At 41.8% G+C, this 19,892-nt stretch overlaps 1 protein-coding gene across 1 annotated transcript in view; it reads right to left on the bottom strand.

The window, feature by feature from the left end:
- Positions 1-2,334: 2,334 nt before the first annotated feature.
- The window catches only part of arhgap39 (Rho GTPase activating protein 39), an 86,141-nt gene continuing 68,583 nt past the window's right edge, over positions 2,335-19,892 (bottom strand). Inside the window, exons 4-11 of the mRNA XM_022759040.1 lie at positions 17,723-17,887; positions 14,291-14,476; positions 12,604-12,817; positions 7,332-7,405; positions 4,427-4,626; positions 3,139-3,230; positions 2,683-2,852; positions 2,335-2,529 (exon numbers count right to left, since the gene is read on the bottom strand). Coding sequence (XP_022614761.1) covers positions 2,335-2,529; positions 2,683-2,852; positions 3,139-3,230; positions 4,427-4,626; positions 7,332-7,405; positions 12,604-12,817; positions 14,291-14,476; positions 17,723-17,887 — 1,296 coding nt within the window. The remainder of the gene's footprint in view (positions 2,530-2,682; positions 2,853-3,138; positions 3,231-4,426; positions 4,627-7,331; positions 7,406-12,603; positions 12,818-14,290; positions 14,477-17,722; positions 17,888-19,892) is intronic.

The following is a 19,892-nucleotide window of genomic DNA, read 5'->3' on the forward strand; positions in this document are numbered from 1 at the left end:
CTGGTCTAGCATCCACAATTAATTCATAGTTGTCACTTGTGGTGGCAGTGGCTGCTGTTCAAGTGTTAGCATAGAGCTGCTGTCAAGTCTGTTAATGAGTAAGACCAATTTATTTTTAATCACCTGCACTGGTTGTATTGGTGTTGTATTAGTAATGACTTTATTTAGATGCACGTGAAAGCTTCAATGACATTTTTTGCTACATGGGAAACTAATGAGTTTCTCTCACTCAGCAGCTCATAATGTTTCTTCACATGATCAGACAAGTTTTAGCAATGTGCCTGATAACACTGCTGACAGTCAGCGTGCTGTATGCTAACTGTTAGCATGAATCCTATAAATAGACAGCAGTGTGCAGCTCAGTCCAGATTCATTCTGTTACATGTGGACAGTACCTGCAATGTTAGCAGTCTTTATGTCGTATGTTACAGGCGTTAGTATGCACACATCTAAGAACAGGGTTTCTGCAGGACTCACCAAGTCAGACAAAAAGTTATTTAATAGCTGTTTCACCATGATACTGTTGAAAGTTTTCACTAGGTTATTACTCAGCAATTTATAATAATAATTCCCAATAATATAATTAATTAAATCATTGTGACATGGAAAATGAACAGATGGATGAACCAACTGAAAATTATTCATTTAAGTTGAGCTTCGTGGTTGAACTGCAGCTGGAAGAGGTGACTACTGTTCAGCAGGCAAGAGGAAATATTAGACTTTTGTAAATTAAATTGAAGTTGAAATGAGTTCAGTGTGTTGTATTCACTTCATACTTAAAGAAGCTATTTGTAAGTTTTGATATAGACACATTGCCAGTGTTAGCATTAACAGCTATTTACGTAGCAGTCTTAGCAAGAGCTTCATCCGTCACTGTGTTTACAAAACAAGGGTATAATAATCATATGCTACACTACAGTGACGGTATTGGGAAGTAGCAGGACGGTCCGACCGGGCTGGAGCTAGCTGGTTAGCTTGCCAACTTCAGCAAAAGAAAAGAAGTGATAAAAATAGAAGCAAAACAAGATGGTTGCTTTCCACCTCTGGAGACAACTGTTGAGTAAGGAATGAAGTTTGATGCTGAAGTCACATTTCTTCCAGACTGGTAAGTAAACAGCTGTTAATGCCAACGTTAGCTATGTAGCAATAGCAAAACTTACAAATAGCTCCTTTAAAATGTGTAGAATGTCTATATTGTCTATAATTATGTGTCTACCATCACCTTGAGGTCAAACTATGGGTGATTCAGTGTCCATGTTCTCCTCACTCAGTGCTCAACAGAGCTGTCACCTTATGACTGCCTGACAGAAAACATCTGACCAACAGAATGAAATGTTCTGTCCTGTGGAAACAGCACACGTCTGCTATCTTAAGGCAGGGTCACACATGCAGGAGTACAGAGTTGTGGCAGTGTCAAACATTGTGAGAGCTTCACCTTTCAACCTGGTGTCTGAGCCATACATCTAAGCAGGGGCAACCTGATCTAATAAAATACTGATGGACTGTTGCAGTTAGGCCATGTATCTGATGAAAGTCTGGTTTTGAACCCTATGGATGTGTTGCTCAGCCAGTGTGTGTGTGTGTGTGTGTGTGAGTGAGAGAGAGAGAGAAAGAGAGACTTTAACACCTGTAGCTGGACTCTTGCTCTGTGTTTGGTGATGGCATCTGCAGAAGGTGAAATCATGGGGCAAGACTTAGTATGTACACGTGTGCATGTACTGATGTGTGTGTGTGTGTGTGTGTGTGTGTGTGGTGTGTGTGTGTGTGTGTGTGTGTGTGTGTTAGCAGGGGAAAACAAAGAGAAACCAGTTTATTTGGACACAGGTTGATCTGATCTGAACCTCTGAGTGTGCCAGTGAAACATAAATCCAATGAGACGATGAGATCCCTGCTGATTCCTTCAGACTGTATGTGGAGAGTCTATTCATGTATGTGAAGGCACACACAGTACTGTTATCATATGAAAACCTTGTAACTCCAATACTAGTGTTTCTTATGTAAGTGTTAGTTAAAAGACGACATTTACAGAAATAGAAAAAAACAGCTGGTTCAACTCAAAGTGGACAAACTCAAACTAACTAACAAATCAACTGTATTAGTTCCAGAGATGTAAACATGTTGGAGATACAAGGTTTTCACCCAGCAGCAGTGATGTATGTATGATGGTCCTGTGCTGGGGGAGAGTGTAGAGGCCTGTCATGGGGGGGTTATAGGGAGTGTAGAGTATCGATGGTCTGTGTGTGTGTGTGTGTGTGTGTGTGTGTGTGTGTGTGTGTGTGTGTGTGTGTGTGTGTGTGTGTGTGTGTGTTGTGGTGGTGGGTGGTGGTGGGGGGGCTATAGGATTCCATCCATGAAGCTGGTGTCCAGCCGCTGAATGAGCACCCGGATGAAGGACATCTCCTTGCGGGTGTTCTCAAAGATCACCCTGGGGTCGTCGGACTGGCAGCGCAGACAGTTGGGAGCCATGACCATGGCCAGGTTGTTCACATCCATTTTGGTGATGGTCACATTGGCAGGCTGAGCAAATACCTGCAAACACAACACACAGCAGAGCTTTCTAAAGGTTGACTTAAGTCACATTTAAGATATTTTAAAGCTTTTTCAATTCTTTCTTGGGTTGCAGTTAAGGTTCCACTTCACACCCCTTATCTGTGTGTGTGTGTGTGTGTGTTTGTTTGTTACCTGTAGGAAGCGGATGAGGTAGCAGAGCACCAGTTTGTTGATGTGTGGCAGACCCAGCACCACGTTGACAGCTGCCTCTGGGTTGTCATAGTGACTGATACACTCCTCATAAAACTCATGAGGGATCAGTGGCTCCTCCAGCTCCCGGTACCAGAGCTTCAGCAGAGACGCTGGACACACACACACACACACACACACACACACACACACACACACACACACACACACACACAGGGAGTTAGTGTTCATGAGGCCGACCTCCTGTACATGGCAGCAGTGTGAAACCAGGACCAGGTCCACAGAGGACCAGCAGTGATCTTCCTCCTCCTCCTCCTTATAGAATACAAACTGCTGCATTATAGCTAAAGACTGATGAGAAAGAGAGTGTGTTTGTGTGTGTGTGTGTGTGTGTGTGTGTGTGTGTGTGTGTGTGTGTGTGTGTGTGTGTGTGTTTACCTGGGATGTGTGGGTCTTCCAGTCCTGTTGGGATTTTCCACTGATCCACTTGCAGCTTCAGGGCATTGACTTCGTCTATGTCCCCAGGCACCCTGGAGTTCAAAGGTTACATGATGAGGTTACTCCAGCCCCCTGTCTTTCCCTCCCTTCTCATTCTCCAGTTCTGTGTATTTCTTTACTCGCAGGTTTCCACATAGTTGTGTGACTCCTAAACCCCTGCAAACAGCTGGACAGTGAAGGAGCTAAGTGGTTTCAGTCACACAGAGCAGCAGCCTGTTTCCCAGCGTGTAGGATCTCAGTCCATGTGTTCAGAACAACAGATGAAGCCCAGAGACCAGGGGCCTGTTGCATGAAGCACCTCAAGTTTTCTACTTAAGTCTGACACTTAAGGTTTAATTTCTCCTTAGCTGAGGGAGTTACTTAAGGTTGTTGCACAGAATAACTTAAAAGGTTTCCTTTGTGAAGGAAAAACATTAAGGCATTTGCAGCAATGAAAGATATTTTACAGCAGTAAAATTATACAGTTTCCATGGAAAACACTAGTTTGCTGGCATTAGCGCTTGTGATACCAGTTAACATCTCACCTGTATTGTCTCACAGAGTTGTATTAAGAAACGACATTAAAGAAGTGTAGTGCTCTCTCATCCTCCTGTTGTTCTGATGGTTGTCTGATACTACTCGAATTACACGGCAAACAGCTGATCGATGTACATGAAATACTTCACCAATTATTGACTGGAAAGCATAGCTAACTGTTGCTTTACTAACTGTAAAGGAGCTGGAAGAGCACAACTGAGGGAAGTGGAGTTTTCCAACTGTAGACAAACAGACAAATCATAAACTGACTGCTGATCAAATCTATAGAGCAGAATCAGTTCCTGGTTGTTGAGGGTCCATCAGGTCCTTCTGATGGCAGAAAACTCTTGTTGGGATGTTCATCCTCTTCATTTATCACCATTAACTCAGACATGTTGTGGTTAAGCTCAATCAGAGGTACCTTAGGTTATTTTCCTAAGTTGTTGGTTGCTAAGGTCTTCTGTGCTTAACTGACTATAAGTGATTCCTGATGTTTAAAACTAAGGTAAGGAGAAAACCTGAAGTTTGAATTCGAGGTGAGTGTCCTTCACACTCACCATGGTCATTAATTAAGGCCTCAACAGCTAAATTAAATCACTTTCCAATTCTGAACACTGACATCTGATTTCCAACTGAAGACCAGCATTATCTTCATCCTCTGCAGCCCACTCTGTTCTGTTCATAGTCCCCTCTGCTGCCTCCTCTCTCTCACCTGAAGATGCCTTCGGTCTGGTCTCCATTGAGACCCAGAACCTCCTCAGAGAGGCGAGTCTGCACCCAGGGCAGCTGCCGGTCTGGATACCGCTCCTTCTGCAGCGCCATCACCTCCTCCAGGGAGGAGCCAAACATGGAGGGACTGAAGATGGCATTTTGGGCGTGCTTGATCTCCTCCAGACAGGGCTTCTGTAGTCCCTGAAGACACACACGCGCACCCACGCACACACGCACGCACACATGCACGCACGCACGCACACACAGGAGGTAATATGTTAATACAGAAGGCAGATGAAGGGCAGTTTGAAGGATGTGGGTCAGGAAGCAGCGGGAGGAGAGAACAGTTGACTATTCAGATGTCAGTGTGAAAACCATGCGTCCGTCCACAGGACATGCAGCTCATTAACGGGCTGTTATAGGTCAGCAGGTTAACACCAGTCAGACTCTGTGGAGGCCTGACACTGACAAATGATTGCTGTTTTGTGACCTGCTGAGATTCTGCCACTTACATGGTACACAGGCTCTGAGCCAAGCTGCTGCCTGCCTGCCAACACACACACACACACACACACACACACACAGACACACACACAGACACACACACAGACACACACACAGACACACACACAGACACACACACAGACACACACACAGACACACACACAGACACACACACAGACACACACACAGACACACACACAGACACACACACAGACACACACACAGACACACACACAGACACACACACAGACACACACACAGACACACACACAGACACACACACAGACACACACACAGACACACACACAGACACACACACAGACACACACACAGACACACACACAGACACACACACAGACACACACACAGACACACACACAGACACACACACAGACACACACACAGACACACACACAGACACACACACAGACACACACACAGACACACACACACACACACACACACACACACACGCTCTCTCTCTCTCTCTCTGACAAGTAATACCAAAACCATGGGTATTAATCTGCTGCTGTAACAGCCTCTTCTAGCTTCAGGCTGCAGGGATTTGTTCCCATTCAGCCACCGGCGCATTAGCGAGGGTCAACACACAGTCAGCCCCACCTCTTTGGATGGGGCTGACGAGTCTCTGTACAGACCGGGCAAGTTCTTACACTCAAAACCATTTTTCAGTTCAATTCAAATGTATTTGTACAGGACAAATCATAAGAGACGTTATCTCAAGGCTGCTTACAGGGAGAGGTCATGGTTAATGGAGAGACATTTACTATTCCACAATCCAGTCCAGGAGGTGGTGGCAGCACATCTGCACGCTGATTTACCAACAGCCAATCAAACCAAAAGAAGAGTCGTCAGTATTGTCGGCTTTCCCTCTGCAGGCACATCCATGCCTCTCATTCACCTGACCGCACAGCAGCTGACATAGGCATCAGTGATCCTCTAACTTCCTCTCTGAGTGATCATGTTACAGTCAGTCCAGCTGAGCTCACAGTTCAGTCTTGGTCTTTGTCTGTAACTGATGTGTTTGGTGATGTCTGATGATGCTGTGGGTATAAAATCAGGATTTTAGCAACAGCTTAGAAGTGACTGCTGGTTAACATGTCGTCTTAATGGACCACATTTCAGTCACTGTTTCAGATTTGTTCCATTGTCATGACAACAGAAACAGAAAGAACATGTAAATAAGAACAGATTGAAGTCAGAGTGAATTCAACTGGATTAAAATATGTTACCCTATTAGAGAGAGAAAGAGAGAGAGAGAGAGAGACAGAGAGCGAGGAAACCAAAGAGAAAGCCTCTCGAGTTTTGCCCGCCACTCTCTCTCTTACTCTTTCTCAGATACCCTCCATGATGACAGAAAGATGACAAAAACATTTTATGGCTACGTTAACAGAAAACTGCCATCACAAATCGCATTAAAAGAAACATTAAAAATTATTTACATCTAATAATCAGTGCACTCACAATAATGACTCAAAGTCAGCAGGGCTCTCTCTCCCTCTCTGTCCCAAAACAACTTTTAAAAGCAGCAGCTAAGAAACCCAACTAAGTGCTGTGTTCTGTCTGTCTATCAGTATCCTCGCTCTGTTTAATCACAGCGCAGCTCCTACACACAACAAGCGGTGCTTCAATGACAACCAGCTGCTCAGAGAGTGTGTGTGTGCACACGTTGGTGTTATGTGTGGTTATATACATGAAACTGTGGCAGGGCAAACTAAATTTAATATAAATGTAATACTACAGGTAATAATAAGTTACAACATTAATGAGAAAAAAGCCAAATATCTTCTTGACTGTGGTAAAGGCATGAGCAATCAGTGATCGCTCTGATGATCATTGTCCATCGTCCAACCCTACTATACGTAACATCACGTTTTCCTTCTGTTGAAGGAAAAATCTGTGGATATTCTATATTTTTCAAACCAAACCAATGATGAACTGATCCTGATAACATGTATTGTGTGTGTATCCAAAACCACAAAGCTCCAGTAGTTTGTTCTGACTCCAGCACCAAAAGGGATTAATCCACGGGTGAAAATAGTCCCCTGCAGATGCACTGTTCCATCCTATTTGGGTAACATCTGTTAAAAGCTACACTGAGCACTTGTTTCAGGAAATTACTAAGACGTGTTAAAAATCAAACTATACATTTGTGAGGTTTTTTTATTTATTTTTTTTTTTTCTTCCAAAGATTTACATCTTCAGTAGGAACCAGTGAATTCGGGGCTGAGGGCCACAAACTGCTTAGGGAAGTCAGAAAGTATTGTACTGAGAGACAGACTAACCTGGTTTAACTTTAATACTTTAAGGGAAAGTGAGTTTTGTAGTTTGACTGAGCAGAAACGATGACATGGACATGAAGACAGAGAGACAAACTTTCTCACCTTCTTGGCTCCAGTCAGTGCAGCTTTTGTCAGTTTCCTGTGGCAGTATTTAGCGTAGCTGCTAATGGCCACTCCTGCAGCAACAGAGAGGAGAAGACATATTTACAGTATCAGACATTTGTGCTTCAGCCCAAACTATTTCATTCAGTTCAGGAAAATAGATGTTTTTTTTTCTTGAAGTCAGATTAGTAGGTAATCCAGATTAATTTCATAAAAACAGACATTATGAAGTAAATAATCATATGAATATATTTTGTTTTATTCTTTTATTTCATGATTTCATTTTTTCAATGAGACCTTTATTTCATTATGTCATTTTTCAGCCAATCACGTACCTTCTATCTCCTCTCTCCTCTTAAGGTAACAATGACAACAACCAAATTTAGCCAGCGAGAAGCCTGTCCATGTTAGCATTGTTAGCTAACTCCTGTTGGATTTAACTGGCTAATTCTGGTAGCAGTTTTTGAGCTTGCTAGTTTAATACGGCATGTGATTGGATGAAGGGCAGTGACATCACTGAGTGTTATTAGTAAACATATCATTATGAAATAAAAACAAACTTTTGAATAATGAAAATAAAAAGGATGAAATAATGTTTTACAACGATGAAGTTAGTTTTTAATAACTATTTCACAAATTATTGTTTCCTTTATAATTATTTGTTTCATAGTTATTTATTTATTTATGTAATAGCAAACACACTTTAGAGCTGCACACCCCTTCAGGGTTGTGCAGAGTAACATACTTAAGTCTGACATTAGGCTTTAATTACTGCCTCAGTTCAGACTGTATCCAACACATCTTGACTGTGTGAAATTAATAAAAGTAATAATCCATTCAGGGAACTTGACCTTCAAACAGTCCTGACAGAGTAATCTCAAGGTCAGCTTCACTAACGTCTTCCAGAGCTTTCAACCACAGTCTGCATCAGTAAATGGAACTGGCAGAGTAGTCGACCCTTAGGTAACTGGTAGTAAATGGACTTTGAGTTCAACATGTTTTGTCAAACTGGTCATTTTGCTCTCATTTGAAATCTCATTCTGTCAGTCCTCAGTGTTTTCCAATGATAAGTCTTCAGAATAACGGGTATATTCAGAACCTTTATTTTGAAAATTAAAACCAGCCGGCTTGTATGAAGGTCTGTTTAATGAAGTTTGGAGCCCATTTCTTTCTCAGTGAGAGCAACAGTGATATAAATGTTTGACTGACCCTGGACTTTGGAGCTGATCTGGAGCACCTGTATTATAATACAGTGATGGATGGATCTCCATAACCTGCCTGATGGATGTGTGAACTAGTCACTGAACAGTGTGGGTAGTTATAATCACTGATCAATATGTCTAACATCTTCTGATTGTATCAAGGACTATTCAGAGCTTTTTTGTTTTGTTTTTTTCTTTTTTTTTCTGAATTGTGAATGTGGGTGTGGTCATGTGACTTATATTCAGCAGATTTATGACCAATGTTGCAGTGTCTGGTCTGCTTGTTTGTTTGTTTGTTTGTTATTTTTGTCTCTTAGTGTTCTCCTTGGTTAACAAACAGACAAAATTTAAAATTGTAATCAATCTGATGAATAAGTCTGTCAGAAATATCTATACAAATATAAATAAATGTAATAAAAAATAAAAAACCAGCCTAACAAAGGTGCCAAAGGTTTCTGATTCATTCTATGCCAACACTGGTCAGTGCCCTCTGTACCTGTCAAGGGCAACCTAACAGCATTTGCCCTACATTAGCCCTGAGCCACCTGTGTTATTCATCCTGTCCACCTGTAGAGGGAAGCAGAGCTCCAGCGCAGTGTTGTTCTGCCTGACATTCCTGGACAGAACACAAACAGGACCTTTAAAATGCACTGAAAGGTAGTTTATACACTGCATATGACTGTCGAGTTGATGTCTCTCACTGTGTGTCACTGATGATGGTTGTGGATGATATGTTGTATCTGACATGCTGCACGTTGACCCTCAATACAGAGCAGCTGATGCTGATGAGGTTTGGTTTGCAGGTCACTGATTTTCTGTGAAGAATAAGAGAACTCACCGCTCTGAAATATTTGTTGGATTGTATTTATGTGCCATTTTCCCTCTTCTCTGATAGTGCAGGTCATATCAATATTCTATTCCCTTATAAACAACTTCCAAATGCAGAATCTATGTAATTGCCATGATGTGCTTGTGGTGTGACAATTTTAATTCAGCTGTTCCCATGAAAATTATTTTTTGATCAGAAAAGCCACAAAATCAGCGTTGAGATGAAAGAAATCAAGAATAATATGAAACATACTGAGACTGAGAGGCCAAAAGTCCAGATCAGCTACCAACCAAAAACATGTCCAGCTGTGTTGCGGTAAACGGGACGTACTGTCCAGGCTGCGTTCAGGAAAAGTACTGAAATCCTGTTAAATGACCTACAGAGTCAAGGCCTGATTAAAACATTTAGAAAAGTGGTGCCTTAAAAGAACACCTGAGGCCTCTTGTAATAAGCTCTGTGTAGAATTCACACTCAAACATGGTGTAAGCTGCGTACACTCCAAGAAATCCAGATGTGTAAAACCATGCACATGCAGGATTCCACGCACTTTTTCTTTGTACATCCCTATCAATGTGAATTTGAACGCACATGTACGAGCTCCCCACTCTACCCTCTCTCCACCCGAAATTTAATATGCTAATGAGTATAAATACGCTTGGGCTACCCCTCTCTTAAGAATCAGAAAAAGGATCAAACTGAGCAGTTCGTCGCCGAAAAGAGAAACTTCAGTGAGTGTGAGGTGAGGTTCTGCTTTCAGGAGTCCCGAAAAAAAAGATCTGATTTGTCATCTGTCCTCTGAAACAAAGGGAGTGGGAGAGTGTGGTGGAGGTTGTTCATGTGGGGCGTCCTGACATGTCCTGCACGAGAATGGCATCTTCTTCTTGTACATTATTCACTTACCCTTGATTGAAATGAGTAAAATAGTTTACAGTAGTGTTGGTATTGATGTCCACTATGCACTGTTTTCAGTACACTGTACATACAGACTGAAAGCAGCAGGCAAAAGGTGAGACTATCCAAATGTTTTCTAACTTTACGCAGTAGTTTATTGACAGACGTAAATGACTCCCACAGACAAACACAGACTTGACTCTAGTTTAACAGCAAAACTACAATCACCACCTCCTGGTGGTTTCCTTCGCCAACCAGCCAAGTTGCGGAAATTATGGTCACAATCTCCATTTCCTGAGTTACAGTGTTATGATGTCACAGTGAAGTTGACCTTAAGACGTTTGGATTAAACATTTGAGTTCAATTGTGTCATAATTAGTGTGTGAATTTGAAGAAATTCCCTGGAGGGGACAGACGGACAATCTGAAAACATACTATCTCCTGCTGTGGCTGTTGCCGGCGCTGAGACATAAAAACAGCATGTCATTAGCTCAAAACAATGAGGAGTTCTAAAGACATCGTGGTATTTGGGGCTTCAGAGGAGTTGATTTTAAATTCATTTACTTTAGAAATGAATTTCTTACCAAGAAGCCACAAACTCATCCTGCCAGCTCGTAGTCTGTTCCCAACAGTCTTCTGTTGGTTAGGATAAATGAACTATGGATTGATCCAGGCCACGCTGCCACAGTATGAATCAGTCACATTGTGCATCACATATAATTTGCACATTGATGGGATGAAAATGTTTTCTATTAACAAGCAAATTCATCCTCTGATGGAGCCTTTATAGCAGTGTGTGTGTGTGCGGTCGATCTCTCTGATCTTACATCAGGGAAACCGGCTCTGACTGCAAACTGCAATTTAATGTTAAAGATGAACCAGCTCACAGCGACACAGTGCGGCTCAAGGACGTGTGACATTTAGCCACGTTTCCAGCCTCAGCTACTTTCCGCTGAAAGTTGTTTATAGTGGATCCACAACAGTTTTCAACTATGTCCTCAATTTCACACATTGACCCCACATGGTCCAGATAGATACTGGGTTTCAACCTAGACTCAAAAAGAGAAGACAAACTGAGAAACTGTTTTGCTAACTTCTTGGTCCAAGTTCAAGAACAAAGCTTGAACCTGAGCTTTTATTCCAACATGGACGAGAAGCCCTTAAAGTAAAAAGTGAATATCTATACTTCCCTGTCAGCTGGGCAAACTCTACTCTACTGACGAAGATCATGTGACACTATCACAGAACAGCTACTAGATGGATGTTGAGCTGAGTATCTTGTTTGCAGAGACAGAAGGTCTCTCAGTCCCTGTAATGTTCATTAGCCTGACATCGGTTAATGTTTATTGCCCCAAATTCAACCCTGTCTCCTAAAAATCATGTTTATACTTTATATGCCTAATGTGAAGAACAAATATGTTTTTATAAGTTGTATCTGCAAAGATACAAAATGTTCACCAAACTCTGTATTTCATCCACTTGAAGGACAAAATCATGATTAAAGTTCCTCTCCAGTCATGTTTTACACTCTGTAAAATCCTCTGCTATGATTCATATTTTAATCATCTACCGTTACTTCCTGATTGAAAAACCTGGATCAGGCCTTGAGCCCCGCCCACCACCTGCTTGCTCCAGGTGGGCAGGTGAAAGAGCAGAGAGTATCAAGCTGGTTAGAGGAGGAAACAACAGAGAGACTCAGCCACATGTTTGAGCCTCAGTCAGACCCAGACTCAGAGGAGGAGTCTGAGACCAGAATCAGAGACTAGCAGACAGATCAGAATAGTTAGCGTAGTTAGCATCTTTTATTTGTTTATGCTGTTTGTTAGCTTGTAACTGGCAGTGGCTGACACAGTGTTAATGTTTGTGCTAATGCTAACTCTCTCTGTACTGACAAGGTTCAGGTTTATTTAGCCCCGCCCCCCGTCCCCACAAGTTGACAGGATTGGTTCCTTAGGTTTGTGAGGTATGAAACCCTGGCTGTCTGAATCTGTGTTTATGAAACTGTCATTGGTTCACTGCAGTTCAAGGTGGAAACACTCAGTCATGGTGTTGAGTGATTATTTCACTCATCATGTAACATTAGTCCTGATGGTGGTGCTAAAGGAAGGTGGAAGGGAATTTGGGCCTGATGGTGTCAGAAGCTAAAGGTTGGGGGTTCAACAAAATGAATTTAGTTCATCCTCATGAACGTCCACAGCAAAAACACAATCTGTGACACAACATTAAGAACCAGATTAATGGTCAAGGGGAAATTCTGGTTAGGAAGGATCATCTGGAGACCACAAATATCTAAATCAGTCATAACAGGAAGAGTGTCCTCTAATCCCGTATTAGTGTGTTGCTCCCTCACCCTTGGTGTCGTTGAGGGGGTCCATGTGTCGGTAGATGTAGCCCTCCAGGTAGGTGTGGAAGCGGGGCGTGGGGGGGAAGAAGGCCAGACAGATGGCCATCAGCTCCCAGCCTCGCTCCAGGCTGTCATAGCGGAAGTTCTCTGTGGTCTGACGACACAGCTGGATGTAGAGCTCGTCACGAAGACCCTGGTTACTCCACCCACGCACCACCACCTGACGGAGACAGCCACAGAGCAGGTGAGCTCTCTTTAAGACTGAAGATTCTGGACTCGAGGTGATTCATATTTATGATCATGGAGGCAGTAGCTAGTATGGCAGTACACTGAGAGCTCTTTCTGATATTTTGTCCAGGCAATTTATATCAATGATGGTGGATAATATTGAACACACTGAATTCTTATCAATGAAGCTTTTACAGATTCCCCTATAGAAACCTAATGAAGTGACAGCTACAACATGATGACGTAGCTTCTAGGCTGACACTTCCTGCCATTGCAGCTCAGCTGTCTGCTATGGGATAATTTGTCCTGTCATACGTGAAAGCGTTAGCAGCTAATTATATGTTTTTGTCACATTTGACACTGTCATTTTGTTTATATTCAGTTATACCATTTGTAGTTTTATGGATTATGAGTATATTTATTGAAGGTACCTGCTAATTTGACAGATTTTTCCACTTTATTCATTGCCAGCAGCTCAAGATGCTGATAGTCGACCACAGCGAAACAGGGTGGGGGGGTGGAGGGTTCCCTTTCCAGCCCACAACCTCACTGTGCTCTGGATTGATGAAACCATGATGCTGTCCTGTGCTGAAGTTACACACTGATTTATACAAACTCCTCATCTGATGTTAAATTGCCTCTAAAGCAACTATCCTGAATTGTCTGGTCATTTTAAGAGACATACGTAGCAACATTCAGAGTGACCTCAGTTTCCTGAAGCAGCAGAGATGGCAGGGAGTACTGGACATCAGGTGATGCAAACACAACTCCACATGACGGGTAATGTTGCTCTGTGTCTGCTGGATGAGGAAACAGCAAACTGTTTGCTCACACGTTCATCACATCAACTGATAAGCTGATAATAAGTCAGTGTTGTGTTAATAGCTTGTACTCCTGCCACAAAGTGGCCAAAAAAAACATTTTCAGCAGACACAGAGCAACATTATCATTAACCTGGAGCTGTGACTCAGTCCACCTGATGACTACAAGTCACTATGCTAATCCTCTAGACGCTAACTGTGGCCATCTGTTGCTGTGTGATGAGGTTCCATCAACATCTGGTTTAATATTTCACATAGTTTACAGCACAACTGTTACCAGAGGGAAACATGAAACTGTCCTGAGGACCACTGTGTTCACATGAAACAGCTTCAATCATCAGGGTCAATCATCACTTCCCAGGAAAAGGTTGAGATTTCGTCTCAATGTGATGACTGTAATGTATAAGAGGAAACATCCATCCAAGCCTGTTGATCATTTCTGTATGCACGTTAACTTTTAGTGTGGATGAATGATGATGAATGGCACTATGAACAAGGACACACAGCTCCTCCTGTACACTACAGCAGTGCTGCAGAGAGGAGGTTCAGTTTGTAAACACCATGCTACCATCTAAATCTGGAGTCCTACTGTACTATGCCATGCAGGGGTCAATGAACCTGAGGAGGGGGGACACAGCACAGACCTCCAGAGCCACAGAGAGGGGGTCGGCCTTGGAGCGACGGTCTCCCATGTAGGTCTGGATGAGCTTAAAGATGTCCACTGCCTCCTTTTTCACGGTGCGGTCCGAGGTCACGATCATTGGCTTCTTGATGGGCTCGCTGCTCCAGGCCAGCATGTTGGCGATGGACACTTTCCTCCTGAACAGACCCTGAGAAAAAAAGGAAGGATGGAGAGAGACAAAAGAGGAGAGCAGCAGAGAGGGTGAGAGGCAGAGAAACAGAGAAGGGAAGCATGACATCAACACCAACTCAAAGTAAATTGAATCAGTTCAATCGCAGCCTGTTTCATTACAATGACAGGGTTATAAATGTAAAACTTTATATCACTTTCAGTTGTCTGCTCTGCACACAAAACCAGTGTTGACAATAACCATGATATTTGAAAAATGAAATATTGATATGGTGTTAATAATACACGTGATAATATGGTGACGGCCTTGTGGATCTTTGGTTAATCAGTTCATCAGGGGCAAGACAGACAAGACTGTGTCTTAGATAGAACAAACAGTCAGACTGCAGATAGACTGAGTCTAAATTCATCTGTTGCACAAAGCAGTTTAGTTCTTGACTATAGCTGGACTGTGGTACAAAGAATTCTGGGTAAATTAAGGCTTTTTTTCCAATATAAAAAAAATGGCTGACCAAGGAACTGCATCCAACTGCTGAGCTCCATTTGCCTCAGCAGAAAACGTTTGTCTTCAGGAAGAATTCAACAATTACAAGAAAGTTTCACTAGAAGAGTGAAACAATAAAAAGAAAATTCTGATTTGGTATAAAAACTCTTCACCTGCTCATCACTCTCTCCATAACAATGTTAACAAACCACAAATTATCAGCCATGTTTTCCTGTTTGTTGTTGCTGGGTGCTACTGGTCAGCACAGGTGTCATTGATAACCATGTTACCATGGTAACATTGGTCTTAAGCCGGAGTTAGCCTGAGGGTAAGGTGTCTAATGTTTTTGTCTTAAAGTGAGTCAGTCTTTACTTTTGTGAAACAGTCTGACTAACATCAGACTGATCTGTGACTGGACCAACACAACAGAGCAGTCTGACATCTCTCTGTCAAACAGGCTCCTGGTTTCCCTGGACCCTCCCCCTCTCTACATTCATATATGAGCCTGAATCATTTGAGAAAAAAAGACCAAACACAAAAACCAAAGTTAAAGATGAATTTGACTGATAGCATCATTATTATTATTCATTTATTTATTCATTCATTTCAAATTTTCTACAGATGCCATGACGATATTGTTATTGTGAATTGTTTTGGTTGTGATAATCATGCAGTGAAATCTGACACTGTGACAGATCTAATTCACAGCTAAAAACAAGCCTCTGTTTTTAGTTTTGAATATAGATGAATTGAATATTTTCCTTTTCAGGGCCTGATAATAAAGAAATATTGGATTTGCATAGTTGCAGTCAAGATTTTCAATGAAATGCATGTGTGTAGAATTTAGGTAGAAATGATAGCAACGTATTTGTTTCTTAAAGTAGGAAAATAATTACAAATAATGAGTGAACATCAAATAAACAACCAATAAATAACACCGTAACAAAAATCAATATTAAGAAGTACACATGTCACTAACCCCACCAACCTTGTGTGGGTCAAGGGTCAATACCTTGAACATCATTACTTACAGCGTAATCATAACCAATCAAACCATCAGTAATTGAAGGCCATTATCATCCTGAAAAGACCCCCCCATCAGGACAGACATGATTCATCATAGGATAAAGGTGGTCACTCAGTGACCCCTCCCTCTAAGGGGACAATTGGACCCAAACCATGGCAGGAACATGCCCCCAACAACAGAGCCCCAAGAGCTCTGCACTGTAGGTGTCCAGCATTCAGACCTGGACCGTTCTCTTGGTCTTTGCCACACATGACCCCACCCACCTGTGGAGAACATGGTGAAGACTTATCTGACCACATCTCTCTCTCGACGTCTCTGTAGAGCAGAGTCTCTGGTGTCTGCTCCTCTGAACTCTCACGTGTGGATTCATCATGAGGGTTCATCACTGCAGCTCTACTGTAATATCTGCTGTTGCTGACACCTCTGATCACATCCTCAGTCACCTGAGGAATATGGAATGCCATCTGAATCAATTTTTTTTTGGGGGGCTTTTTGTGCCTTTAATGGACAGACCAGTAGAGAGACAGGAGATGGGGAGGCAGAGAGAGGGGGAATGACACGCAGGAAAGGGCCGTCTGATGCGGGAGTCGGACCAGGGGCCAGCTGCAGCGAGGACTGTAGCCTCTATATATGGGGCGCCTGCGTAACCCACTGCGCTACGCAACGCCCCATATCTGAATCAATATTAAATAAATAAATAAATAAATACAGCTATGAAATAAAAGCTGAAATAAACAAATTAGGTAATAAATATAGAAATATAGAAATAAATGTAAATATAAATGTATAAGTGAGTCAATAAATAAATAAATAGTTATATAAATGAATAAATAAATGAATAAATACATAGCTTTTTATTTTTAAACATTCTGTTGCTGTTGCTTTGGTCTGAATCTGTGAGATAACCACGTCCTTTCATTTGAATATAACAGATGGAACTAAATGTGGGTTTAGGAAATAAGTCTCTTTATGTATTTATTTATTTATTTAATATCGATTTAGATGGCATTCCATAGAGGAAGAGCTGCTCTTCTATTTATCATATTAATGCATGAACATCACAGTCACAGTGCTACCCTGTTTACTGACTCTGTCCCATAGATCTAAATGCAGATGTCATTTTAGTCTCTGTTCCTATTGAACCTTTTTCAATTCACTCAGATCTTTTCCTCTTGAAACAAAATCACTATCAACTGGTCCTGATCAGCCTTTTGATCCTGAGCATGTTCATTCATTAATTGTACCATTCACTGCTCCTCCATTCGTTATGTTACTCCACTCATTTATTCTGGTTCCACCTTTACTCTGTCACCTGTCTGTGTTTCAGTCTGGAGGAACAAACCTCTTGTTAATACAAATCTCAATCATAGGATCAGCTCAAGTCAACACAAGGTAAAACTTTGTAATGCTTTCAACCACATCTCCTGGTCTTCACAAACAACAAGCTGCTGTTTCAGCCTTCAAACTCAGCTCGTGTTTTTCCAGTAGCTAAACCTGATTAGTGATCAGCTGGTCACTGAGACTCAGTGTTACCACACTAACACATCAACAGTGGCCCAGTGTTAAATAGACTTTCCTCATGTGGAGATAAACAGTGACGATGACCATGTCTCTCACTGTGCTTCACTGACACATGCTAAATACAGAAACACCACCAGAAGATGTGGTGGTGAAATCACTGATGGAAAAACAGACAGGAACGCTGTGATGTGTGTGTAGATGTATCTGTGTGAGTCCGATACACTCTTCAGTACCTGTGTGTGTTTGTTGAAGTGCTTGGACGCCCAGTTCTCGATGTCGGTCTCCGAGGAGGGCTTTCTCAGGGTGAATTCTGGGAAAATGCCACAGCTGGCGCTCGGCATCATATTCCTGGCATTTCGACTGGCCTCAAACTGGGCACAGGCTCCGAGGTCCTCCGACTGGTGAAGGTGAAGAAACAGAGAGAGAGGAAGAGAAACAGAGAGGGAAAAGAAGTCAGAGTGGCCTGAGAGTTTCTCCAGCACTCAAAGGGAGCTGACTGGGATTAATACTGACGCGTTAATACGTCAATATCCACAAGGTTATTTCAGTACAACAAAGAGTCCTTTTATTCCTGAGTGTGTTGATTGACAAAACAATTTCAAGTAACAGCTGAGGATCAACAAAAACCATACAGGAGAGATTATTTAAAGCCAGAGCGAGCTGCAAGATAGATACTGTATGGAGGGAGGTTCACACTTAACATTACCTGCTAGCAGTTCCTCTTCAACTACCACGGTAAATATCATATTAAATATGATGATTATCAACCAGGATCACCTGCTTATATGAATGGAGGTAAGTGGATTTATAGACATTGCGGTACCACTTACAATAAGACTACCCCTATAAAGGATTTATAAAAGTTTATAATGAGGTTATTAATTCAGTTGTTAACACTTTATAAATCATAAATAAACATTTATGTATGCAACACAGTTGCATACAATAATGAAGACTCACTATTTGGCAAGATGAAGTTAATGCTTACTACTCAATCTTATTAATGAGTTACTACCATTTATAACTGGTAATAGGAGCCTTATTATAAGCCTTATTGTGTAGCCTTATCATTTATTAATGAGTTACTAGTATTTATTAGGTTGTAAAATGAGATGAAGAAACTGATAAATAAATGGTAACTGATAATAGTAACTGATAAATAAATGGTAGGGTAACTGATAAATAAAGAGTTAAAACCAGAGGCTGCAGTTTATACAGAACAATCTCATTTATCATCAGAGAGGAGCTCTGACTGTGGAGCTAAACAAAAGGACAAAAGGTCACAAAAATAAAAAAATAACAATCTGCCTGGATTAGTTTATGAGAGTTGGTGTTTTGGATCCAGGACATGTTCACTGTCTGAGCAAAAAGACTCAGGGCAGGGGAAACATCTCACCAATGTTAAAACACACCTACCAACACATTTCACTCAATAACATATTGTATCTAGTTTGATGGGAGGTCAGTGCTCGGATTATTACCTGTAGTATGTGTTGTCAGACATGGTCAGTAAGCACACACTTCAGTTCAGAATAAACTAAGAACAGACCACATGTTCATGAGTGAACTGTAGAGATGTGGACAGGTGTAGCTTTGAACTCCAGCTCTGCACTTCACACATGGACATGAGAGAGACGGTGAATGAGTGAATTCTTTAAAAAGTAGAACATTGTTCTCTTCAGATTTTTGTTCTGATTCATTTTTCATCAGTGCAATCCTCCACATCCTTGTGGTTTATGTTGACATGACAACTGTTTTGGTGACCTCGGACCTCTGTTTTTGAATACAACTCTCTTTTATCCCTATTTATTCCATCCTCCATTCTCTCTCTCCTCTTCTCCATCCACTGTTACTCTTTCTCTTCTTTCCCTTCCTGCTCTCAGCTGTAAACTGAAGCATTGCATTGCAGAATTTAAAAACAAAGAGAAACACGAGAAAACTAGAATCCCCTCCTGGTGTTTGTCTGCCTCCTCCACTCAGTTTCAGGTTACATCCCTGTTTATATACAATATGAACCATTTGTGTGAAATGTTGTCATAATTGCTGTGAAGTCTTCAGTTATGGCTAAAAAGTGTTTTTTGAGGTCACACTGACCTTTGACCTCTGACCTTTGACCACCAAAGTCTAATCAGCTCATCCTTGAGACCAACTGAATATTTGTGCCAAATTTGAAGAAGTTTCATCAAAGTGTTACAGAGATATTGTGTCCATGAGAATGGGACAGACAACATGAAACAATATGCCTTCGGCTCTGACTGTTGCCAGCGCGGAGGAATAAAAATAGTGGGAACAGAGAGAGACAGAGGAGCAACGACCTTTTTTGCTCTTGGCTACTGTACAGCCAGGGACCCTGGATGCATGGCGTGTGTGTGGCGGCTGCGGTACATCTCGGTCAAGCGCCAC

The sequence above is a fragment of the Seriola dumerili genome, unplaced genomic scaffold (assembly GCF_002260705.1).
Source record: "Seriola dumerili isolate Sdu_G_001 unplaced genomic scaffold, Sdu_1.0 BDQW01000319.1, whole genome shotgun sequence".
In the NCBI taxonomy this organism is placed as follows: Eukaryota; Metazoa; Chordata; class Actinopteri; order Carangiformes; family Carangidae; genus Seriola; species Seriola dumerili.